Source organism: Eubalaena glacialis, chromosome 18 (assembly GCF_028564815.1).
Source record: "Eubalaena glacialis isolate mEubGla1 chromosome 18, mEubGla1.1.hap2.+ XY, whole genome shotgun sequence".
In the NCBI taxonomy this organism is placed as follows: domain Eukaryota; kingdom Metazoa; phylum Chordata; class Mammalia; order Artiodactyla; family Balaenidae; genus Eubalaena; species Eubalaena glacialis.
The window spans coordinates 55,061,039-55,089,009 of NC_083733.1; the positions used below are offsets into that span (position 1 = coordinate 55,061,039).

Consider the following 27,971-nt stretch of genomic DNA (forward strand, 5'->3'; position numbering starts at 1 on the left):
GAAAACTTACCTAATATGGGAAAGGAAATAGTTAATAGGTCCAGGAAGCAGACAGAGAGTCCCATACAGGATAAATCCAAGGAGAAACACACCAAGACACATATTAATCAACTATCAAAAATTAAATACAAAGAAAAAATATTAAAAGCAGCACGGGAAAAACAACAAATAACACACAAGGGAATCCCCATAAGGTTCACAGCTGACCTTTCAGCAGAAACTCTGCAAGCCAGAAGGGAGTGGCAGGACATATTTAAAGTGATGAAGGAGAAAAACCTACAACCAAGATTACTCTACCCAGCAAGGATCTCATTCAGATTTGATGGAGAAATTAAAACCTTTACATACAAGCAGAAGCTAAGAGAATTCAGCACCACCAAACCAGCTTTACAACAAATGCTAAAGGAACTTCTCTAGGCAGGAAACACAAGAGAAGGAAAAGACCTACAATAACAAACCCAAAACAATTAAGAGAATGGTAATAGGAACATACATATCGATAATTACCTTAAATGTAAATGGATTAAACGCTCCAACCAAAAGACACAGACTTGCTGAATGGATACAAAAACAAGACCTGTATATATGCTGTCTACAAGAGACCCACTTCAGACCTAGAGACACATACAGACTGAAAGTGAGGGGATGGAAAAAGATATTCCATGCAAATGGAAATCAAAAGAAAGCTGGAGTAGCAATACTCATATCAGATAAAATAGACTTTAAAATAAAGAATGTTACAAAAGACAAGAAAGGACACTACATAATGATCAAGGGATCAATCCAAGAAGAAGATATAACAATTATAAATATATATGCATCCAACATAGGAGCACCTCAATACATAAGGCAAATGCTAACAGCTATAAAAGACAAAATCAACAGTAATACAATAATAGTGGGGGACTTTAACCCTCACTTACACCAATGGGCAGGTCATCCAGACAGAAAATTAATAAGGAAACACAAACTTTAAATGACACAACAGACCAGATAGATTTAGTTGATATTTATGGGACATTCTATCTGAAAACAGCAGATTACACTTTCTTCTCAAGTGCACATGGAACATTCTCCAGGATAAATCACATCTTGGGTCACAAATCAAGCCTCAGTAAATTTAAGAAAATTGAAATTGTATCAAGCATCTTTTCTGACCACAATGCTATGAGATTAGAAATAAATTACAGGGGAAAAAAAAGTAAAAACACAAACACATGCAGGCTAAACAATACGCTACTAAATATCCAAGAGATCACTGAAGAAATCAAAGAGGAAATTAAAAAATACCTAGAGACAAATGACAATGAAAACACGACGATCCAAAACCTATGGGATGCAGCAAAAGCAGTTCTAAGAGGAAAGTTTACAGCAATACAATCCTACCTCAAGAAACAAGAAACGTCTCAAATAAACAATCTAACCTTACACCTAAAGGAACTAGAGAAAGAAAAACAAACAAAACCCAAAGTTAGTCGAAGGAAAGAAATCATAAAGATCAGAGCAGAAATAAATGAAATAGAAACAAAACAATAGCAATATCAATAAAACTAAAAGCTGGTTCTTTGAGAAGATAAACAAAATTGATAAACCTTTAGCCAGACTCATCCAGAAAAAGAGGGAGAGGAGTCAAATCAACAAAATTAGAGGGCTTCCCTGGTGGCGCAGTGGTTGAGAATCTGCCTGCCAATGCAGGGGACACGGGTTCAAGCCCTGGTCTGGGAAGATCCCACATGCCGCGGAGCAACTAGGCCCGTGAGCCACAACTACTGAGCCTGCGCATCTGGAGCCTGTGCTCCGCAACAAGAGAGGCCACGATAGTGAGAGGCCTGCGCACCGCGATGAAGAGTGGCCCCCGCTTGCCGCAACTGGAGAAAGCCCTCGCACAGAAACGAAGACCCAACACAGCCATAAATAAATAAATAAATAATTTTAAAAAAATTAGAAATGAATAAGGGGAAGTTACAACGGACACCGCAGAAATACAAAGCATCCTAAGAGACTACTACAAGCAACTCTATGCCAATAAAATGGACAACCTGGGAGAAATGGACAAATTCTTAGAAAGGTATAACCTTCCAAGACTGAACCAGGAAGAAATAGAAAATATGAACAGACCAATCACAAGGAATGAAATTGAAACTGTGATTTTAAATCTTCCAACAAACAAAAGTCCAGGACCAGATGGCTTCACAGGTGAATTCTATAACACATTTAGAGAAGAGCTAACATCCATCCTTCTCAAACTCTTCCAAAAAAGTGCAGAGGAAGGAACACTCCCAAACTCATTCTATGAGGCTACCATCACCCTGATACCAAAACCAGACAAAGACACTACAAAAAAAGAAAATTACAGACCAATATCACTGATGAATATAGATGCAAAAATCCTCAACAAAATACTAGCAAACAGAATTCAACAACACATTAAAAGGATCGTACACCATGATCAAGTGGGATTTATCCCAGGGATGCAAGGATTCTTCAATATACACAAATCAATCAATGTGATACACCATATTAACAAACTGAAGAATAAAAACCATATGATCATCTCAATAGATGCAGAAAAAGCTTTTCACAAAATTCAACACACGTTTATGATAAAAACTCTCTAGAGGGACTTCACTGGTGGTGCAGTGGTTAAGAATCTGCCTGCCAATGAAGGGGACATGGGTTCGAGCCCCGGTCCGGGAAGATCCTACATGCCATGGAGCAACTAAGCTCATGCGCCACAACTACTGAGCCTGTGCTCTACAGCCCACAAGCCACAACTACTGAGCCTGAGTGCCACAACTACTGAAGCCTATGTGCTTAGAGCCTGTGCTCTGCAACAAGAGAAGCCACTGCAATGAGAAGCCCGCGAACCACAGCGAAGAGTAGCCCCTGCTTGCCGCAGCTAGAGAAAGCCCGCACGCAGCAATGAAGACCCAATGCAGCCATAAATAAATAAATAAATAAGCAAATAATTTAATTAATTAATTAATTTATTTATATATATAAAAAAAACTCTCCAGAAATTGGGCATAGAGGGAACCCACCTCAACATAATAAAGGCCATATACGACAAACCCACAGTAAACATCATTCTCTATGGTAAAAAACTGAAAGCATTTCCTCTAAGATCAGGAATAAGACAAGGATATCCACTCTCACCACTATTATTCAGCATAGTTTTGGAAGTCCTAGCCATAGCAATCAGAAAAGAAAATGAAATAAAAGGAATCCAAATCAGAAAAGAAGAAGTAAAACTGTCACTGTTTGCAGATGACATGATACTATACATAGAGAATCCTAAAGATGCCACCAGAAAACTACTAGAGGTAATCAATGAATTTAGTAAAGTTGCAGGATACAAAATTAATGCACAGAAATCGCCTGCATTCCTATACACTAACAATAAAAGATCAGAAAGAGAAGTTAAGGAAACAATCCCATTCACCATTGCAAGAAAAAGAATAAAATACCTAGGAATAAACCTACCTAAGGAGGTAAAAGACCTGTACTCAGAAAACTATAAGACACTGATGAAAGAAATCAGAGATGATACAAACAGATGGAGAGATATACCATGTTCTTGGATTGGAAGAATCAATATTGTGAAAATGACTATACTACCCAAAGCAATCTACAGATTCAATGCAATCCCTATCAAATTACCAATGGTATTTTTCACAGAACTACAACAAAAACATCTTAAAATTTGTATGGCGACACAAAAGACCCCAAACAGCCAAAGCAATCTTGAGAAAAAAAAAAAAATCCAAGCTGGAGGAATCAGGCTCCCCCACTTCAGACTATACTACAAAGCTACAATAATCAAGACAGTATGGTACTGGCACAAAAACAGAAATACAGATCAATGGAACAGGATAGAAATCCCAGAGATAAACCCACGTACCTATGGTCAACTAATCTATGACAAACGAGGCAATGATATACAATGGAGAAAAGACAGTCTCTTCCATAAGTGGTGCTGGGAAAACTGGACAGCTATGTGTAAAAGAATGAAATTAGAACACTCCCTACACCATACACACAAAGAAAACCTCAAAATGGATTAAAGACCTAAATGTAAGACCGGACACTATAAAACTCTTAGAGGAAAACATAGGAAGAACACTCTTTGATATAAATCACAGCAAGATCTGTTTTGACCCACCTCCTAGAATAATGGAAATAAAAAACAAAAATAAACAAATGGGACCTAATGAAACTTAAAAGCTTTTGCACAGCAAAGGAAACTATAAACAAGATGAAAAAACAACCCTCAGAAAGGGAGACAATATTTGCAAATGAATCAACGGATAAAGGATTAACCTCCAAAATATATAAACAGCTCATGCAGCTCAATATCAAAAAAACAACCCAGTCAAAAAATGGGCAGAAGACCTAAATAGACATTTCTCCAAAGAAGACATACAGATGGCCAACAAACACATGAAAAAATGCTCACCATCACCGATTATTAGAGAAGAGCAAATCAAAACTACAATGAGGTATCACCTCACACCGGTTTAGAATGGGCATCATCAGAAAATCTACAAACAATAAATGCTGGAGAGGGTGTGGAGAAAAGGCAACCCTCTTGCATTGTTGGTGGGAATGTAAATTGATACAGCCACTATGGAGAACAGTATAGAGGTTCCTTAAAAAACTAAAAATAGAACTACCATACGACCCAGCAATTGCACAACTGGGGATATATCCAGAGAAAACCATAATTCAAAAATGCACATGCACCCCAATATTTATTGCAGCACTATTTACGATACCCAGGACATGGAAACAACCAAGATGTCCATCAACAGAGGAATGGATAAAGAAGATGTGGTACATATATACAGCGGAATATTACTCAGCCATACAAAGGAATGAAATTGGGTCATTTGTAGAGATGTGGATGGACTTGGAGACTGTCATACAGAGTGAAGTAAGTCAGAAAGAGAAAAACAAATATTGTATATTAACACATATATGTGAAATCTAGAAAAATGGTACAGATGAACCGGTTTGCAAGGCAAAAATAGAGACACAGATGTAGAGAACAAATGTATGAACACCAAGGGGGAAGGGTTGGGGGGAGATGAATTGGGAGATTGGGATTGACATATATACACTAATATGTATAAAATAGGTAACTCATAAGAACCTACTCTATAGAAAAGTAAATAAAACAAAATTCAAAAATTCAAAAACAAAAAAAAAGAACCTGCTGTATAGCACAAGGAACTCCACTTCGCTGTACAGTAGAAACTAACACAACATTGTAAAACAACTATACCCTAATAAAAAAAAAGTTATGCTGTATATACACAATAGAATATTATTTAGCCATAAAAATGAATGAAATTCTGCCATTTGCAGCAACATGGATGGATCTAGGGAATATTATGCTTAGTGAAATAAGTCAGAGAGTGAAAGACAATTACTATATGATATCACTTATATGTGGAATCTAAAAAAAAAAAGACAAACTAAAGTATATGTAAAACAGAGACTGACTCACAGATAAAGCAAAAAAAACTAGAGGGTACCAAAGGGGAGAGGAAAGAGGGAGGGGCAAATTAGGAGTATGGGATTAAGAGATACAAACTACTATGTATAAAATAGATAAGCAATAAGGATATATTGTATAGCACAGGGGATTATAGCCATTATCTTGTAATAAACTTTAATGGAGTATAATCTGTAAAAATACTGCAGCACTATGCTGTACACCTGAAACGAGTATGATATTGTGAATGAATTATACAAATAAATAAATAATAAGGCATGATAAATAAAACAATAAATGAATCATATTACCTGGATCAATTTAATGAAAAACAAACTATTACTAATCATTATGAAATAGATAATTTGAATAGCCCTATATAACTATTAAGGAAATTGAATTCATAATTTAAAATCTCCCCCTGGGCTTCCCTGGTGGTGCAGTGGTTGAGAATCTGCCTGCCAATGCAGGGGACACGGGTTCGAGCCCTGGTCTGGGAAGATCCCACATGCTGCGGAGCAGCTGGGCCCATGAGCCACAATTACTGAGCCTGCGCGTCTGGAGCCTGTGCTCCGCAACAAGAGAGGCCGCGATAGTGAGAGGCCCGCGCACCGCGATGAAGAGTGGCCCCCGCTTGCCGCAACTAGAAAAAGCCCTCGCACAGAAACGAAGACCCAACACAGCCATAAATAAATAAATAAACAAACAAACAAATTAAGCAATGTGAATACCATAAAAAAAAAAATCTCCCCCAAAATACAATCTCTAGGCTCAGATAATTTTGGTAGAGAATTCTACCAAACTTTTTTTTCCCTTTCTTTTTAGCTTTCCACAGGATCAGTTGAACTGCCAAACATTTAAAGAACCAACTCCAATTCCAGACAATCTCTTCGAGAAGCATAGGATCACTTATGGAGCCAGTACGAACTTTATACGAAATGCCAGTATTCATTCTATGAAGCCAGTATTGACTTGACACCAAAACCAGACAGTCCAAAAAAGAAAACTACCAACAAATATTTCTCATGAATATAGCTGCAAACTCCTTAGCAAAATACTAATAGAATTTAGCAGCATATAAAGAATTACTATTAATCATGCCAAGTAGGGTTCATTCAATACATGCAAGGCTGGTTCAATATTTGAAAATCAATGTAATCTGCCATATTAACAGACTAGAAAATTACTTGATCATATCAATTGATGTAGAAAATGTATTTGACAAAATTCATAACCCATTCATGATTTAAAAAAAAAAACTTTCAGAAACTAGGAAAGATTGGGTAGCTTCTTCAACTTGATAAAGAGTATCTACAACAAATCTACAGTTATCATCATATGTAATGGTGAATGACTGAATGCTTTACCTGTAAGACTGGGAACAAGGCAAAGACGTTCACTCTCACCACTGCTACTCAACATAACTCTATAAGTTCTACGCAGTGAAATAAGGCACAATAGGGATTTAAACATTTACAGCTCAGAAAGGAGTGCCTAAAACTGTCCCTTTTTGCAGATGATGTGATGGTTTACGTAGAAAATCCCACGGAATCTACTACAGACGAACTTCTAGAAATAAGTGATTTTGGCAATGTCATAAGATACTAGATCAACTTGCAAAATCAGTTGTATTTCTGTTACTAGCAATGAACATGTGGAAACAAAAATACAATACCATTTACAACTGTGTCGAGAATTAAATACTTAGGTGCAAATCAAACAAAACAAGTACAGGACTTATAAGCAGATAAGTACAAAACACTGATAAGAAATTTAAGATCTAAATAAGGGCTTCCCTGGTGGCGCAGTGGTTGAGAATCTGCCTGCCGATGCAGGGGACACGGGTTCGAGCCCTGGTCTGGGAAGATCCCACATACCGCGGAGCGACTAGGCCCGTGAGCCACAATTGCTGAGCCTGCGCGTCTGGAGCCTGTGCTCCGCAACAAGGGAGGCCGCGATAGTGAGAGGCCCGTGCACCGCGACGAAGAGTGGCCCCCACTTGCCGCAACTACAGAAAGCCCTCGCACAGAAACGAAGACCCAACACAGCCATAAATAAATAAATAAAAATTAAAAAAAAGAAGACATACGATAAAACATAATTTAAAAAAAAAAATCTAAATAAATAGGTATTCCTTGTTAAGAGATTGGAAATTCAACATAGTAAAATGTCAGTTCTCCCCTAACTGATATACAGGTTTAATGCAATTCCTATCAAAATCTCAGCAAGATTTTTAATACAATATTCTAAAATTTATGTGGAGAGACAAACTGCAGTAGCTAATACAATTCTGAAAAAGAAGAATAAAGTGGTAAGACTCCCTCTACCTAGTTTTAAGGCTAATTACATAGCTATAGTACTCTACTGTATGATATTGGCAGGGGTTGGGTATAAAGTCAATGGAACAGAACAGAGGATAAAGAAATAGCCCTACACAAGTATGGAAAATGGATTTTTGACAAAGATGTAACTCAGTACAATGGAAGATGGATAGTCTTTTCAACAAATGGTGCTGGAGCAATTGAATATCCATAGGCAAAATAATCTACCTAAAAATTACACCACATACAAAATTTAGCTTACAACAGATAATAAATTGTAAAAGTATAAAACTTTTAGAAGATAAAACAGAAAATATTTCTGACCGAATTATTGGTGGTGACACATGACACCAAAAGCATGATCATGAAAGAAATATGGGATAAATTAGACTTTATCAAAATATAAAACTTTTGCTCTGCTAAAACCTTGTTAAGCAGATGAAAAGACAGGCTACAGACTGGAAGAAAATATTTGCATACCCAACCAGAAATCCAACAAATCCCAATAATCTAACAGAGAACTCATAAATAGAATATATAAAGCGCCCAAAACTCAGCAGTTAAAAACAACAACAACTACGTTATATTTAGAAAATGGGCAAAAGGCATGAAGAGATATTTCACCAAAGAGAATTTATGGATGGCAAATGAGTACATGAAATGATATTTGGTGTCACCAGCCATTAGCTAAAAGCAAAATTAAAACCACAATGAGAAACCACCACATGCCTATTAGAAAATCTAAAATTGAAAATAGCAACAATACTATAAATTCTGGCAAGGATGCTGAGAAACGGATCTCTTACATATTCCTGGTGGGAATGTAATATGGTATAGCCACTCTGGAAAAATAGTTTGGCAATTCTTTAAAAAATAAATGGCGGGGGTGGGGAGTAAATTAGGAGTTTGGGATTAACAAATACACACTATATGAAATAGACAAACAAGGACCTACTGTATAGCACAGGGAACTATATTCAGTATCTTGTACTAACCCATAGTGGAGAGGAATCTGAAAGAGAATATATATATATACACACACAAACTGAATCACTTTGGTGTACACCTGAAACTAACACAACATTGTAAATCAACTATACTTCATTTTAAAATACATATATATATAAACTTACCATATAACTCAGCAGTTGTACTCCTGGACATTTATCCCAGAGAAATGAAAGAATTTGCCCACATAGCATTGTGTGCCTGATTGTTCATAGCAGCTTTATCTGTAGTAGCCTAAAATGGAAACAACAAAAATGGTTCTCCATACCATGTAATACTACTTAGCATTAAAAAGGAATAAACTATTGATACATGTAACAATTTAGATAGATCTCAAGAACATTATGTTTAGTTCTGGAAGCCAATCTCAAAGGGTCATGTACTACACAATTCCATTTATATAACATCCTTGAAATGATGAAATTATAGAGATGTGAAACAGATTAATGGTTTCTAGGGGTTAGGGATGGTGGGGTGGGGTGGGGTGCAGGTGTGATTTATAAAGGGGTAGAGTGAGAAACATCCTTGTGGGGGTGGAATAGTTCTGTATGTTGATTGCAGTGGTGATTACATGAATCTATGGACATGATAAAATGACATAACTATATAAACACATTGTACCAATGTCTAATTCTGGGCTTTGATATTGTACTCTAATTATGTAAGCTGTAACCATTGGTAAAAACTGCGTGAAGTATAATCAGGACTATCTTTGCACTATCTTTGCAACTCCCTGTGTATCTATAATTATTTCAAAGTTTAAAAGTTAAAAAAAAAACTTTCAATAAATGGGCTGAAAAGCAGAATGCACACAGCTGAATTGTGAATTAGGAAGCCAGGAATTAAATTGCCAAACAGCCCAGAAAAAACCAAATGTAACAAAGAGATGCAATGTATGGAACAAAATGACATTAAAGATAGAAACTGATTTTCCACCAACCATTTAATATAAGTCCCAGAAGACAATAGAGCTAATTGAGGAGAGATAGTAGTAATCAATGAAAATTACCTCAAAATAAAGAAGGATGTAAGTCCTTAATTTGAGAGAGGCCTACCAAGTTAATAAAATTCTATTTAATAATTAATTCTGACATATTTTTCATTTTAACATCTATGAAACTGAAATGCATCTTTATATCAGAGACATGTCATAGTTTAATTCAATGTTTTCTTTCCTTTTCAATGGTACATAAAATAACTGCGGTCCTAAACGTGACATCTTTGAAAAAATTAAGTAAAAAATAAGTACCTACATCTAGGCACATTTTAGCAAAATTTCCAAAGAGAAATAAAAGGATAAAATACTGGAAGCTTCAAGAAAGATTTTTAAAGTTTACTTTCATAGGAATAAGAAATCAGTTTGGGACAGAAATCTGTTTGCAGCTGAACTTGGTCCTCTCCCTCTCAGACTGCAGTCAAGGTGTCAGCTGGGGCAGCAGTCACCTCAAGGCTCAAACTGGGAAGGATCTGCTTCAAAACTCACTCATATAGTTGCTGATAGAATTTGGAGTGTGCTTGGTTCCTCACTGGCTGTTGGCCAGAGATCATCCTTAGATCACAGCATGGAAACTTGCTTCATCAGAGAAAGCAAGAAAAACCAGAGTGTTGTGAGCAAGACAAAGTTACAGACTTTTATAACCTAATCTCAACAGTGAGATCCCATCACTTTTGCCATATTTTATTCATTAGAAGCAAGTCACTAAATCTAACCCACACTAAAGCAAAGGAGATTACAGAAGGATGTGAATACCAGGAAGCAGGGATCACTGGGAGCCATTTTAGAAGCATCCTATCTATTGTATCTTATTACTTGCTACTTCATCTCCCATCCCTCCCTAGACAATTTTCTCATTTCTGAGCCAGAGAATACTGTTATAGGTTAATCCAGAGTCACACATATATCACCTGAAATCAGTACATGCTCTTCAGATACAAAATGGACCCTACTATAGGTTTTCACCTCTCAGGAATTCCCAGCATGGATCTGTAAGCGGGCTCTAATCATTTCCTTGCCCACCCCTAAAGGCCTCACAAAGCCTGGGATTTCACCACAGTCTTTTTTTGTTTTGTTTTGTTTTAGAGAGTTCAGCTTTTTATTGAACATGTAACAAAAGAGGTTTAGTCAAAAAGATCAAAGCCCATGTCAACATCAGACTCCTCAAATTCTTCTTTCTTTGCTTCCACTTTCTTCTTCTCAGCTGGGGCAGAAGTGGTGGAGGGGGGAGGACGGCTGGTGCAGGATCAGCTGCTGGGGCAGGTCCCTGAGCCCTTATATTGCAGATGAGGCTCCCAATGCCAGAGCCTTTGCAAACAAGCCTGGCCAGAAAGGTTCAACATTTACACTGGCTGCTATAATTAGGGCATTGATCTTATCCTCCATGACGGTAACCTCATCATCGTGCAGGATGAAGGCCCAGTAGATGCAGGTGAGCTCTGAGATGGAGGCCATGGTGTGGGCGAGTGCTAAGCGGGGACTGCTGGGCGCAGTGCTAGCCTCAGGATGAAGTGAGGGCCTAAGCCTAAAGAAGCCTGCAGCTTCCTCAGAAGGACTGAGCACCTTAGCAGCAGCTGAGGCCAATCAACACTAAATCTTATTTTATCTACAGACATGGGTCTATGGAAAAGTTCAGAACTTTCCCATGTGCAAATGAAATCATTCTTTATCATCAAATTGCAGAACTGACAAGAGATGGTCAAGTATCTCTCTGAAGGGACTTTGTTTTTGCTTCACCTCTGGTCTAGACAGAAGACTGAGTACCTAGGAGATGCTGATTTCTCCAGTACACATATGAACAGTGGTTTGAGAAGACTGGGGCACAGAGGAGGGACCTGGAGTGCATTCCTCCAAGAATGGGAGGAACTGGGGAAGTTTCAGAATAAAAAATTAAAGTCTTCACATAACCTAAAAAATGACAGAATTTAACACTGAAAACCAACTTACATGACCCATGGGTTTAGAATTGCAAGAATTAGACAGTCTTCCTTGGAATTCATCTATTCAAGAATCCTAGAATCCAGGGAAGTCTAATCTGGGAGGAGGAAAAAAATGAGGCAATGAGACCAGATTTGCCATGGAGTTCACAAAATGTCAAGTTTTTTCTCCTCCACTGTTTTCTTCCAAACCACCCTCCCCCCATATATACATTGGGAAGATAAGGTGGAGTCTAGGGACCTCTATGCTTTCTGCAAACCCCAGGGAACCCTGATGTAAACAGACGGACTCCTAGCAGATGTTCTTCTGCATTAAAACAGAAGTGTGGGCACTTTAACAGGATTTCCACCAGTACTGCATTCTGGGATGCTGAGCTACACTTGTGACTAGGCTGTTCAAACTTGCTCTTCCAGGCCAGAGGAGGGGCCATATCATCCATATAGAACCTCCTTTAAGGTTTCTGGAACCTGGTTGATCTTCCACATCTGAAGTGAGAAAACTGCACAGACCATGCATTCTTCTAAGCCTACATTACAACTCTCAGATTCTCACGGCTCATCACTCTCATTTAGTATCCAGACTGGGAAGGATGAAATCATGCCCACTTATCCAGCCAAAAATGAATAAATTTTTGTCTTTTTTTCTCTTTAGTCCTAATCATCAGACCTTGCTATGAGATTAAGAACCATCAATTAGCAGGCTTTGTTGAAGGGCCAGGTGTCCACGAGCCACACACATTAATCTACACTAGGGAGACATCAAGAGTCTATTATTAAATGGTCCCATCCTTCTTCCCCTTGATTATTTAAATTGAAGTATAATACACATAAAGTATGTAAAAGACATTGATCTTAAGTATACAACTTGATTATTTTATGTGTACTGGAGGGTGACTACCACCCAGATTGAGATACAGAGTTTTTCTAACATACAAGTTTCAGTCATGCCCCTTCCCGGTCTATACCCCCTGGGTGACCAATATTCTGACTTCTATCGTAATTGTTTAGTTTTACCTACTTTTGAACTTCACATAAATGAAATCATACAGTACATACTCTTTTGTGACTGACTTCTTTCACTCAGCATAATACCTTTAAGACTCATCTATGTAAATGTACCAGTACTTTCTTTTTTCATATTGTTATGTAGTACAATTTTCTTAGGCATCCTGCTAGGGCATTTTGGTTGGTAACATTTTTGGGTTAAAATAAACAAAGCTGCTATTAACATCCTTACCCATATAATTTTGTGGATAAACGTAATCATTTCTCTTGAATATATACTTAGAAGTGGCATTGGGACTTCCCTGGTGGCACAGTGGTTAAGAATCTGCCTGCCAATGCAGGGGACACAGGTTCGATCCCTGGTCTGGGAAGATCCCACATGCTGCGGAGCAACTAAGCCCATGCGCCACAACTACTGAGCCTGCGTGCCACAACTACTGAAGCCCACGTTCCTAGAGCCTATGCTCTGCAACAAGAGAAGCCACCGCAATAAGAAGCCCGTGCACCACAATGAAGAATAGCCCCTGCTTGCCGCAACTAGAGAAAGCCGGCGCACAGCAATGAAGACCCAATGCAGCCAAAAATAAATAAATAAATTAATTAATTAAATGTATAAAAAAAGAAGTGGCATTGAGGGTCATAGGATAGTATATCTTTCTCTTGATTTCATAAAAAAGTTAAAGATACTCTTATAAGAGCTAGTGTATTTATGCTGAATGACTTTTCTTTACCCCTTCGTATTCCAAATACATATCTGAACAAATCTATGTTTTCTAAGTATAACTATGTTGGATTACTGGGTAGAAAAGTATGGCTAGAAGTTCCTGAGTAATGAATGTATTGATTAAGTCTCATTGCTGTTTTTCTTCATATCTTCCTGACCTTCTAGCCATAATGTTGCATCTAACATCAGTGTAATAAAAAATGTAAAAGACATAACATCAGTATAATAAAAAATGTAAAAGACATGTAGCTTGCTGCATGAATCCATTCATTTCCAGAGATTCCATGAATTCAAAATAATTTTCAGCTTGCTAGAATGTCTTCCATCTATATCTTCAGAGGTATATCATCTTAATTTAGTCTAGAGGCCTTTATCACCCCCTACTTTAGATTTATTCCTGTAAGGATTACATTTTTCTTGCTCAATTATAAAGATCTGAAGGATAGCAACTACACTTTTAATGCTAATCTTCAAACACTAGCCCAGGGCCTGCCATATTGTTAGCAATTACTAAATATCTGATAATCATTCAGAAATATAACTTCTAGGAAATTGTCATTGGGAAAGAGGTATAAAATGCACAGTGATACATGCACAAGGATGTGTATCAAAGAATGATGTACAATAAGCACAAGTTAGAAATGTAAATACCTAATAAAAGATTAAATAAATTATGATCACCAATAAGGTGATATATTATGCCATCAATAGTGATGGCATATTCCACAGATCTGTTAATTCATCATATTCCTGATGAAGTACTGAGATGGAAGGCATTAAAAAATGCATGACATTGAGAGGTGATATTCAATCATAATTTTTTTTAATGGGCTTTGTCAAACTTCTCAGATGTGAATCTCAGCTATCACAATAACTAACCATGTGCTCTTGGACAATTTAGTTTTGGGGGCCAATTTCATCATCTTAGTTTAAAATGGAGATAATAAATTAGGGCTAAGTAAAATACAATGAACAGGTTTTAAACACACACAATTGAAGACCCAGAGGGAGAAAAGGGGCAGAAGAATATTTGAAAAAATATTAGCTGAAAAATGTCCCAAACTAAATCCATTTACTGGATTTAGTAAAAACTCTGTTGAAAAACCAAAGAAAAAGGAAATTATAAAAAGAAAACTCTGTTGAAAAACCAAAGAAAAAGGAAATTATAAAAAGTAGTGAATGGGGCTTCCCTGGTGGTGCAGTGGCTAAGAATCCACCTGCCAATGCAGGGGACACGGGTTCAAGCCCTGATCCGGGAAGATCCCACATGCCATGGAGCAACTAAGCCCCTGCGCCACAACTACTGAGCCTGCGCTCTAGAGCCGGTGAGCCACAACTACTGAAGCCCGCGCGCCTAGAGCCCGTGCTCCACAACAAGAGAAGCCACTGCAGTGAGAAGCCCGCGCACCCCAACGAAGAGTAGCCCCCACTCGCTGCAACTACAGAAAGCCCGCACGCAGCAACGAAGACCCAACGCAGCCAAAAATAAAATAAATTAAAAAAAAAAAGTAGTAAGGAATCACTAAGCCGCTGCCATGGACTCAGCAGCCTCCCCCTCGAGCCCCCTCGCTTCCCGATGCTCGGTCCTCGGCACCCGCCTTCTCCAGCCGCAGCCTTCCGCAGGCCATTTCCACAGAGGAAAAGAAATTGTATGTCTGCTATCCAGAACCTCCACTCTTTCGACCCCTTTGCTGATGCAACAAGTAAGGGAGATGATCTGCTTCCTGCCAGCACTAAGGATTATATTGATAAAAGAATTCAACGGAGAAACGGCAGGAAGACCCTTACTGCAGTCCAAGGGATCGCTGATGATTACGATAAAAAGAAACCAGTGAAGGCATTTAAGAAGAAATTTGGCTGAAATGGTACTGTAATTGAGCATCCAGAATATAGAGAAGTAATTCAGCTACAGGGTGAACAGCGCAAGAACATATGCCAGTTCCTCGTAGAGACTGGACTGGCTAAGGACGACCAGTTCATGGGTTTTAAGTGCGTTTGGCTCACTGAAGCTTAAGTGAGGATTTCCTTGCAATGAGTAGAATTTCCCTTCTGGCCCTTGTCACATGTTTAAAAACCTCACAGCTTGTATAATGTAACCATCTGGGGTCTGCTTTTAACTTGGACTAGTGTAACTCCTTCATGCAATAAACTGAAAAGAGCCAAAAAAAAGTAGTGAGAAGTAACAGTAAGACTGAGAACTGACTTCTCCAAAACAACAAAACTAAAGTCATAACAATTAAGTAATCTGGGACTTCCCTGGCAGTCCAGTGGTTAAGACTGCACTTCCACTGCAGGGGGCACAGGTTTGATCCCTGGTAGGGGAAATAAGATTCCACATGCCACGGGGTGTGGACCAAAAAAAAACCCAAAACAAAACAAAACAAAAAAACAATTAGGGCTTCCCTGGTGGCGCAGTGGTTGAGAATCTGCCTGCCAATGCAGGGGACACGGGTTCGAGCCCTGGTCTGGGAAGATCCCACATGCCGCGGAGCAACTAGGCCCGTGAGCCACAACTACTGAGCCTGCGCGTCTGGAGCCTGTGCTCCGCAACAAGAGAGGCCGCGACAGTGAGAGGCCCGCGCACCGCGATGAAGAGTGGCCCCCGCTTGCCGCAACTAGAGAAAGCCCTCGCACAGAAACGAAGACCCAACACAGCCAAAAATAAATAAATTAAAAAAAAAAAAAAACAATTAAGTGATCTCTTCAATATGCTGATATAAATGTCAAACCAGAATTCTATACTACATAAAAACACCTTCAAAGAAGTAGACTGGGCACTTATTCTTGAAATAGGTTTGCCTTATCTCACTTATAATTCCACAAAACTGAATGTATTGTTCATCATATTATCCCACTCAACACTGATTTTGACGATGGAACTTACTGTACAGCAAAAGAAGTGAATCAATGAGCTAAAATCCATGGATTCACTAGGTTTAGGTATACATCTCCTGAATTAACTGATATTATACAATGGTGGAAAGAACTACTAAAGAGTCAATTATGTTGTCAGCTAAGAGGAATACCATGTGATGTTGGGGCACTATCCTGTAAAATGTATTTACTTGAACCAGAGATCAGTACATGGTACTATTTCTCCAATAAACTTTTTTACATGGATAGGTTCAGGAACCAAGGGTAGAAGGAAGTCAGACTAGATATTCTGTGGCTCACCACAAATTCTGGTTCCCATCAATATTGGGTTATGCTAATTTAGAGATTTTAGTGGTATTCTGATAAAACTGAAATTCTCACTTTCCATTCCTAGCCAGAAAGAATCACAATATACAAGATAAAGACCTTTTGTACTTTTTGATATAAGCAGATGCTACCATTAGTGGAAGATGTGCCAGATAGCTAAAACTGTCACCATCCTGTGCCAGCAATAATGAGGCAGCTCCATGACACAGTCTATGGAAATCTGCTAAAGCTGTGAGTTTTGAGCAGAATCCTGACTGCCAATCTGTCCCAGGAACAACCTGCCTATGTCTTCCTCCCAGCTGGTGGACAACTTCAAATGCTGTGTGTACATGGAGCCTGTCTACTACCATGACCTTGCAGTAACTAGGAACTTGATTTAAGTGTGAAAGAGACATAAAATAAAACCCCAAATATCCAGGATACAATTACACACACACACACACACACACACACACACACGTGCATATCAAGAACTAGGGAAAATCTCAAAGTGGATGACAAAACATAATCAACAGATATCAACAGGAAGTTAACACAGATATTGGAATTATCTGACATGGATTTTAAACTATGAAAACTCATCCAAGATGAATAGTCTGATAACTATTAATTAAATCCATAATTTACAATCTTCAGAAGAAGAAACCTCCAGGCATGTATTAGGGTTCTTCAGAGAAACAGTACCAATATGATATCAAAGGAGATTCATTTTAAGGAATTTGCTTATATGATTATGGAGGCTGAGAAATCCCATGATCTGCCATCTGCAAAATGGAGACCCAGAAAAGCCAGTGGTATAATTCAGTCAACAGTCCAAAGGCCTGAGAATGAGAGGAGCCAATGATGTAAATAAATCCCAGTCTGAGGGCAGAAGATGAGGTGAGATGTCTCAGCTCAGAAAATAGGGGAGGGGAGAATTCTTCTTTCCTCTGCATTTTTGTTCTATTCAGGCCCTCAATGGATTGAATAATGCCCACCCACATAGAAGAGGGCAAACTCACTTTACCAAACTCACTGATTCAGATGATGATCTCATTCGGAAACATCCTCACAGACACACCTAGAAATGTTTAGCTAGGTATCTGGGCATCCTCTGATCCAGTCAAGCTGACACATAAATTTAACTATTACAAATTCACACTGTCAAATTGGCACTCATACTGCTCTCCTTAAACCATACTTAATCTCCAAATAAAAACAATAACAAGGTCATAATTTCATCTAACATGATACAGCTATTCTGGGTCCAACTGAAAACTCAGTAAATTTTTCCCAGAAGAGGATGCAAAGTCCTTGGGTGATCTTCACCCTTCTTCTAGGTACCCTGTAATTTAAATATGATGATGTAAAATTAACAATATTAAATACTATGATATAAAGTCAATACTTGAATACTATGATGTAAAGTTACAAGGTACAGGATCAAGAAAGAAAAGAATATAGGCATAAACTAAACACACAGGTTCATAACAAAACAAGGAGGAATACTCATGACAATTACAGTCCTCATTTCTGTAACTAGTCACATGATCATGCTTCTTTACCTGGTGGAGTGACACAAATTTTCATTCCTGAAGGGTCTGGATCATTAGTAGTCCCGCCTGGATTGGGTTGTTGTTTTCCACTGACCTTAGTCACAGGGCCATGGTGATAAGAGATGCCCTAAGTGATCTCTTGTATTTCAGATGTACTCTTCCTTACCTCAATCGTGGGATAGTAGTCCAATTTCCCCTCGGTAGTCAGGATTGATCATCCTAGCCAACACTGTAACTCTCCTTTGCCTGTTGATTCAGAGGTATGAGACCAAGGTGGCCAGGTAGCAGTCTGAACTTCCAATTCACTGGAATCATTATTGTGCCACCTGGTGGAAGCAGCCTTCCCTCTGGAACTAAAACCTCTAACCCAGAAGGGCATAAAGTCATGGGAATGGGAAGCAAAAATTTTGATAGTGGGTCACTAGGGGTAATAGTTTTACCACTCCCATTTCCACCTGTAAAGGAAAACCTACAGTTCTTCCCTGTGTTTTTTCCCTGTGCGTCTTTACTATTCACACAGAACACTTCACTTCTGGTCACCAAATGTCAGAGGTGGGGCCGCAGTGCATGGCGGTGGGGGGGGGGGTTCAGCTGGGTGTCCTACAATTTAGTGTCAGACACACAGGTTAAGGGCTTAGTCCCACAAGGCTGCTCACCACTTCAGATGCCAATTGCAAGTAGTAGGTCCCCATGTTACAACTTCTGTCTGATTTGGCTACAAATTCAAGGTTCCCACGACCCCCTCCTCAGGTTCAAGTAATTTGCTAGAGCAGCTCATGAACTCAAGAAAACACTTACATTTACCAGTTTACTGAAGGATGTGATAAAAGGATACAGATGAATGGCCAGATGAAGAGAAACACAGGGTAAGGTATGGGAGGTCCCAAGCACAGGAGCTTCTGTCCTTGTGGAATTTGGGTGTCACCCTCCCAGTGTGGATGTGGTCACCAACCTGGAAGTTCTTCGAACCCTGTATTTTGGGGATTTTTATGGAGGTCTCATCATGGAGGCATGATGGATCATTAACCCCATTTCCAGCTCTTCTCCCTTCTCAAGAGAAAGGTGAGCAGGGTTGAAAATTCCAACGTTCTAATCATGCCTTAGTCTTTCTGGAGACCAGCCCTCATCCAAGAACCATCAAGGAGCCCACCCAGAGTTGCCTCATTAGAACAGAAGATACTCCTATCACCTAGGAGATTACAAGGGTTTCACCAGCCCTTTGTCAGGAGCCAGGTCAAAGACCAAATATTAGAGTAAGAGATGCTCCTAGTGTTCTTATCACTTAGGAAATTACAAGAGTTTTAGGAGCTCTGGGCCAGGAACTAGAGGCAGAGACCAACATATATACAGTTGACCCTTGAATGGGTTTGAACTGTGAGGGTCCACTTATACATGGATTTTTTTCAATAAATACCACAGTACTACACAGTCCAAGGTTGGTTGAATCCACGGATGCAGAAACACAAATACAGAGGGCCGACTATAAAGCAGTATGCAGATTTTTGACGGCATGGGGTATCGGCACCCCTAAACCCTGGGTTGTTCAAAGGTCAACTGAATTTTGTTATCTCACTCTATTCCTTGACTCCTGTATCCATGAATCCTGGCTACTAGAGAAACTACCACATATTGGATGCTGATTCAGAGCATATACAGCCTTCTGGAGAACCCAGACTCAGCCTGCAAGGAACTGCCACCAGCTGGATCTATAACTGAGTCTTCAAAAGGCCATGCCACCATTCTATCAAGCCAGCTGCTTCAGGAGGGTGGAGAACATGATAAGACCAGTGAATTGCATGAGCATGGACCCATTGCTGCAGTTATTTTACTGTGAAAGGAGTTCCTTGATCAGAGGTGATGCTGTGTGGAATACCATGACAGTGGATAAGGCATTGTATGTATATAAGTCCATGGATGGCAGTTTTGGCAGAAGCACTGCATGCAGGGATGGCAAATCTGTATCCAGAGTAAGTCTCTATTCTAGTAAGGACAAAGCGCTGCCCCTTCCACAATGTAAGTGATACAATGTACTCAACCTGCCACCAGGTAGCTGGTTGAACACCTCTCAGGGAATGCTGCTATATTAGGGATTCAGTGCTTGTCTCTGCTGGCAGAATGTGCACCCAGCAGTGGCCACAGTCAGGTGGACCCTGGTGGGTGGAAGTCCATGTTTCTGAGCCCATGCATAATGTCCATCCCTGCCACCACTATGTTCCTAAGCCCACTGGATGATAATGGGGGTAGCTGGGAAAAGAAACTGTTATCCACAGAACAGGCCATCCTATCCACTTGATTATTAAAGTCCTCTGCTGAGGCCACCCTTTAGTGGGTATTTATACAGGACACAAATATCTTCAAATGTTTTGCCCAGAGAGGCCTATCCACACATCTCTTTCCCAGATTTCACTGTCACCAAATTTCCAATCATGTTCCTTCCACCATTATTCCACATCCTTAGTATCCATTCCCATACTTGTTCCCTGGATTTGCCTGTAAAAATTAGGAAACTCAAGTAATTCTTTTGGAGTGTAGCACACCTCCTCCTGGGTCACACTTTGTACTTCACCTTTAGGAGTCTGCTGGGACTTGAGTCTAGTGAGAGGCCCAGAAACAAAGAGGGGTGGTGGGGGTGGTTTCTGAGGATAATCAGCCTCATCTTGCATGGCCACTGCCTCAGGGGAGGTCATGGTTTCTTCAGGCAATGCAGGGTTAATCCCCTCAAATGGAGGTGGAAATGCCATTGCCACTGTGGGTGGGGGTGCCACTTCCATTAGTAAAGCAGACTCTAAACTCAGGTGCTCAATGTCCCCAGCTTCATCCCACATGTCTCCCAACCAACTTATAGGATGCTATTCTTTCCCAATCTATGCCCTCACTTTAACACTATTTATTCAGCTAAGAATTTTCCAAATCTTTACATTCTGCTTCAAAAACTCCATCTTTAAGTCATTTCTCTCTTCTTGCACTTCATTATAATCAGCCAGGAGGAGCAAAGCCACACATTAAATTTCATTGCTCAGAAGATCTACTTTCCACAAAATACTAGAACACAAACACAATTTAGCCGTGTTCTTTGCCACTATAAAAAGAATGACCTTTCCTCCAGTTTCCAATAATAAGTTCCTCATTTCCATCTAAGACTGCAGCAGAACGGTCTTTACTGTCCATATTTCTACCAACATTTTGTTCATGATTATTATTTCCTAAGACTGAGGTTTTCTCTTCAGCTCTCCTCTTTTCTGAGATCTCACCAGAATCACCCTTAACATCCGTTATTTTTTGCATGCACGTCAAAACTCTTTTCAGCCTTTATCCATTCACTATTCAGTTCCAAAGCCACTTCCATGTCTTTTACATTAGTACCCACTTCTGGTGCAAATTTGTCTTATTCAGCTTGGGCTGCTATAACATGGTATCACAGACTGGGTAGCTTGTAAACAAATTTATTTCTCACAAGTTTGGAGGCTGGAAGTCTGACATTACGGTGCTAGCACAGTTAGTTTTGGTGAGAAACATCTTCCAGATTGAAAACTGTCATCTTCTTGTTGTATCCTCCTCACATGGCAGGAGAGGGTGAGAGAACTCTCTGGGGTCACTTTTATAAGGCTACTAATCTCATTCAGAAGGGCTCCACCCTCATGACCTAATTATCTCTTGAGAGGCCCCACCTCCTAATACCATCACGTTGGGGGTTAGGATGTCATCACATTTTAAGGAGACACATTCAGTCCATTGCAAGGCCCAAATGGTTTCACTGGAATATTCTACCATTCAAAGAATAATTAACACCAATTCTACACTACCTCTTCCAGAAATTAAAAGGAGGCAACATTTCCAAACTCACGTTATGAGGACACCATCAACCTGATACCAAAAGAGACAAAAATAGAACAAAACTATAGACCAGTATCCTTCATGAATATAGATGCAAAAATCCTCAACAAAACATTAGTAAATTATAGCAATCACAGCAAGTACAGCAATATATATATATATATTTAAAGTACACACTACAGACAAACGGAGTTTACTCCAGTGATATAAGGCTTAATCAATATTTGAAAATCCATGAAGGTAATCCATCATATTAACAGAGTTAAAAAAAAAAATCATTCTATTCATTTTATCAACTGGTGCATATTTCAAGTAGAATTTCAAGGAAATAGAGGGTTCATGACAGTGTTTACAGGTAGCAAAGGGTTCTCAAAGTTATAATGGGCCTGAGAGGGGAGGAAAACTCAAATATGTGGTGCTGTCCTGAAAATGTCACCCCAGGGTAAAGATAAAGCCAACTTTCATCCTTTCTGTGAAACAGCGTGGCTTCTAAGAATTTCAAAGTCGTTTTTCCACAGTAGCCTCACAGGGAACCCAATACAGAGGAGAGCCTGTTGATCTTTTGTCTAATTGAATGAACCCTAATGAAAATCATAGAAAACAGTCTTAAAGAGAATTGTACTACTTGAAGCACTGCAAGCTTGAACTTAGTGGGAAACAGTATAAAGTAAAAAAGGGCCTTTGGATGCCGAAACATCTACAGGCTAAAAACAGTCTGAGAAAACTACTCAGCTGTAAACACAGGCAACGTTTTATGAAGAGAAGAAAAAAAAAATTCAGCATGACTCAGGGTAGAACCAAAGAGACCTCAGTGTGTAAACATGCTGCTACTTGGGAGCAGAGACATACTTAAACTGGGTTCTGTATTATGCAGTAATGCAATCCACTGAATATCACAGCTTCCCAACAACAGCAGAGAAATGCTGTGAGAAACTGACCTGTTAGATATTTTTTTAGAACTAAGGATTCAAAACCTTGTGTGTTTTTTACATTTAACACCATCTTAATTTGTACTAACCACAATTCAGGCTCTCAATAGCTCAACATGTTGCTAGCAGCTACCTTATCAGATAATACAGTTCTATTCCATTAATTTCCACAAGTAGTTGTAATTGCTCTTTTTACTCACTCTTGAAATATACGAAGTACTATGGGACAGGCACTACAACAGATGTAGCATTAGGTGAACTAGATAAAATCTGGATCCTCAATCTTAATTTCCCAAATACATTACAGCACATTTAATATCCCTGTCTGTAAAACTTTAGCAACATCCGTTAAGTTCTGATATGTAGCCATTTACAAACATCATTCACTTTAAGTGGGTTATAATTTCACAGATATTTTATCTTTAAAAAAAATTACGGAAAATTTAAAATACATGAAAATAGAGAAAAGAGCAAAAACAAAATGAGCAAAAACCACGCACCTGACTCATCTTACCATGATTTTGACAAACAAGTTATCCATCTTCACTTTTCTTTTGCGTGAGCATTTTAAAGGTAATTCTAGGCATATCATTTTATGTGTATAAACTTGCTAATTTATCTCTAAGACACTTTTACATAAACACAATGCTATTTGCACATCTAACAAGAACATAATTCTTAATATTATCTAATACTGTCAATAGTCCCATTTCCCCAACTGTCATAAAAATGTTTTTACACTTGTTCAACTTGTGATCTAAATGAGAACCACTCATTCATTGCATTTGATTGATACATCTCTTAAGACTCTTTTAATATCTAAGAGTTCCACCTCCCTTTTTTCAATCCATTTTATTGGTTGAGAAGCTGTCATTACTCTTGTAGAATAACCCACATTTTAGATTTGTCTGCTTCTTGTTGTATCATGTAATTTGTTCTTGTTTCCTGAATTTTCTCTAAACTGGGAGTTAGATCTTGATGCTTTAATTAGATTCAGGTTCAATATTTTTTGGCAATGGTATGTCTTATTGTATCATATCAGGAGGCACAAAATGTTTTGTCCTATTTGATGAGATTAAAATTGATCAGTGGGTTCAGATGTTGTCAACCTCATCTATTCACTATGAAGTTGACATCAACCATTCACATAATGGTCTTAACACCTCTACTGAGAATTGTGCCTAGATCCATTATTTCATTATGTCCTGTAAAAATCTCTAACAAAGAACTTTACCTCATCAACTTCTAGTTGCCTTGAAATATAGTTTATACAGGAAATGCAGGCTAAATCACAGTTCCTTCCTTTTATTTATCAATTTCCAGAATGAGTTGGTGCCCTGGCAATTTCCACAGGTATACTGTACAGATGAAAGAATAGAGGTGATAACAGGTAAGATCAAAAGCTTTTCCACATTCACTCCTTTAAGAGAGTTTCTTTCTAGAAAGAATTTCCTAAAGTTTAACATGGTTTGAATGGTGATGAAATATTTCTATGTATTCATTAAATTAACTTATTCTTTTAAAACCTCTTATTTTAATTTTGAGCATGAAGCAAAAGGGATTCCTACATTCAAACACTTTTCCTCCAGAATTTATTTTATACTGCTCCTTCACACAAAATTCACAATGGATGGCTTTCTAATAATTATTTAGTGACCTTATGAACTCGCTGATGGTAAGTAAGATGTGAATGTTGTCTAAATGCCTTCTTACATTCCTTACATTTGTATGGTTTCTCACCAGAATGAATTCTCTGATGTTGAATAAGTGATGAATGGAGTCTAAAGGCCTTTCCACATTCCTTACAGTCATAGGGTTTCTCACCAGTATGAATACTCTGATGCTGAGTAAGTTGGGAGAGCAGTCTAAAAGTCTTCTCACATTCCTTACATTTATAAGGTTTCTCACCAAAATGAATACTCTGATGTTGAGTAAGTTGTGAGAACAGTCTGAAGGCCTTCCCACATTCCTTACAATCATAGGGTTTCTCTCCAATATGAATACCCTGATGTGAAATAAGTTCTGAGTAACGACGAAAGAACTTCTGACATTCCTTACATTCATAAGGTTTCTCACCAGTATGAATTCTCTGATGGAGAGTTAGATGATAGGCACGACTAAAGGTCTTCCCACATTCCTTACAATCATAGGGTTTCTCGCCAGTATGAATTCTCTGATGGAGAGTAAGTTGTTGCCGCACTCTAAAGGCCTTCCCACACTCCTTACAGTCATAGGGTTTCTCACCAGTATGAAGTTTGTGATGTACTCTAAGGCCTGTACTACACAGAAAAGCCTGCCCACATTCCCTACATTCATAGCATTTCTCAGCAATATTAAGTCTTTGATGTCGAGTAAGGTGTGCATATTGTCTAAAGGTTTTCCCACATTCCTTACATTCATAGGGTTTCTCACCAGTATGAATCCTTTGATGGAGATTAAGTTGTCCTCGCACTCTAAAGGCCTTCCCACATTCCTTACAGTCATAGGGCTTCTCACCAACATGAATTCTCTGATGTACACGAAGATCTGCACCACATGTAAAGATTTTTCCACATCTTTTACATTCAAGGAGTTTGTCAGAAGCATGAATTCTCTGATGTCGACTAAGGTGGGCACACTGTCTAAAGGCTTTTCCACATTCTTTACATTCATAGGGTTTCTCACCAGTATGAATTCTCTGATGGAAAGTGAGTTGCTGGCGTACTCTAAAAGCCTTCCCACAATCCCCACATTCATAGGGTTTCTCTCTATTGTGAATTCTCTGATACAGAGTAAGAGATGTGCGTTTTTTGTTCTTGGGCATTTTTTCATAGGTGGTTTTTTTCACTTGCCTGAAATACGCCTCCTGAGGACCCTCCTGTCCCTCAAACTTTTTATATTCACAATCTTTCCTGAAAAAGGAATCTTCAAGGCCACAACTTCTAATTCTTTCCATTATCTCCCACTGAGATACATTCATTTCACAAACATCCTTTACTTCAAATAACTTTTTAGTGTCATATCTGGATTCCAAATCTGAAAGAAAATAAGATAAACACATGCTATTTTATTATTCTAGAAAAAGTAAACAAATAAGCAAATAAAAATTTTATAATAGGAAAGAAAAGAAAGTCCAGTTGAAGAAAATGTGCTTAAAAACTCTTTAAAAATCATGTAGCTTGAATAAAGCTAAGAGGAATAAAGAAAATGAGTTAAGACCAGATAATTCAGAAGCAAATCAAAGTCTGAGATCTCTACCTAAACTTTTTAATGATTTCTCTTTTAAATAAGAATACAGTAGAAACACTTTATTATGAATAACATGGCCTTTGTTTACCAAAAGATGTCATCTCAAGCTACTGCCCCCTTTGCACCCTACATCTGTCACACTTACCTCCTTTCAGTTGCTAAAATATGTTACAATCTTTCCATTTCTTAGAGCTTTTTACTGGCTATTAAATCTCCCAGGAATGCTGGCGGGCTCTCCACATGGTTGGGTTCCTTTCACCCTTTAGGTATCATGATAAAAGTCAGAAAAACTACCTGTGCTGACTTCATCTAATTTATATCCTTTATTTTCTATCCCAATAACTTGTTCCTTGCTTCTTAACACTTTTTTCAATTCTGCTGTGATATATTCATTAACTTTTTCAGTTTTTATTCTATTTTTTTACCTTATGATTCCCCAAGGGCAGAAACAATCTTTCACTTATCACTGAATAACAAACCCATAGCACATAGTAACTATTATTAAATTTCCATAATTAGTTAATAGTAAAAATGTATATTTTGCCTTGCCTCCAATCTTACACCTTCTTTTTTATCACTTCCTATAGAGATGGGAAACAAAAGCACATCTAAGCTATCTCAATCAAATACATACATGGAAAAATTTCTTTACACCTGATCATCCTTCCAATGGCCTCTCCACTTTCACTTGCAGATATCTCCACTTCAGTTCATTTTCTACTTTGCATAGTTGTGAGTGAACCTCACTTTCACGATCAAGGTAATGAAAGGTTCTACTTATTTATCTTCATTTGAGTTTATTAACTATACACACTATGTTACAAATACTCAACCTGTTTTGTTCCTTCATACCCTTTCCTATATTCTCCCTGAAGTCTTCATAGCCAATGCCATTTAGGTACTGCCTAAAAATATATTTGTGATTTTTCAGTCACAGCAACAGGTTTATAAAAGTGTAACATGCTAATGAAATTCTGAGCAGAGAGGTATTTTTCTCAAAATTTTTGAAATAAGATTTCAATACTTTCCAAAAAGAAAAAGTTATTTTTAAAATGTCTACAATACAGCAATATTATTTTTAATATGCCCAAACTGGAAAGAATCCAAGTGTTCATCAACAGAAGAATGACAAAGAAAATTAAGATATGTGGATACAATGCAATAAGAGCAACGAGATGAATTGTAACAGCAATGAGAATGAATAATCTACAAGTACACACAACAACATGGATCATTCTCACAAACATAATGGTGAGTAAACAAAGCCAGGCATAAAAGAATTTATACTATTCCATTTTTATAAAACTTGAAAACAGTAAAACTAATCTACGGACTTGTTAAAAGTCAGGCTAGTAGTTAACTTTGGTAGGGAGGAATGACTGGAGAAAGTTAGGAGGGAGCTTCTGATATACTAGTAAAGCTCTATTTCTGAATCAATGTGTAATTACTTTGTGAAAATTCAGTGAGCCACATATTATAATTCTGTATTTTTTATATCTATTTATATTTCAATAAGTTTACTTTAAAAAGGATATACTAAAAAGATGTTAAAAGGCAACAATGATTTAAATAGTGTAGATAATTTGTGAGCAGAGACAAAAAAATGAATGGCACAGAAAATACTCCTATGAAATCTGAGTGTCTTTCTCCGTGCTTCCCTCTCCCTTCCCTCTCTCCTGTTCTCCTTCCTTTACTCCTCTCTTTCTCTTTCTCCCCCTCCCTCTCTCTCCTCCTGTCTGTCTGTCTCTATCTCCCCAT

General features: G+C 38.4%; 1 protein-coding gene and 2 pseudogenes across 7 annotated transcripts in view; 1 reads left to right on the forward strand and 2 right to left on the reverse strand.

The window, feature by feature from the left end:
• Positions 1-10,944: 10,944 nt before the first annotated feature.
• On the reverse strand, positions 10,945-11,345 carry LOC133078968 (large ribosomal subunit protein P1-like; annotated as a pseudogene).
• A 3,792-nt stretch (positions 11,346-15,137) lies between these two features.
• Positions 15,138-19,237, forward strand: LOC133077665 (eukaryotic translation initiation factor 1-like; annotated as a pseudogene).
• A 5,317-nt stretch (positions 19,238-24,554) lies between these two features.
• Positions 24,555-27,971, reverse strand: part of ZFP30 (ZFP30 zinc finger protein) — a 29,849-nt gene continuing 26,432 nt past the window's right edge. For all 7 annotated transcript variants that reach the window (XM_061174130.1, XM_061174127.1, XM_061174125.1 and 4 more), the window contains one exon: positions 24,555-26,000. In XM_061174130.1, the coding sequence (XP_061030113.1) occupies positions 24,631-26,000 (1,370 nt within the window). In that variant the 3' untranslated portion in view covers positions 24,555-24,630. The remainder of the gene's footprint in view (positions 26,001-27,971) is intronic.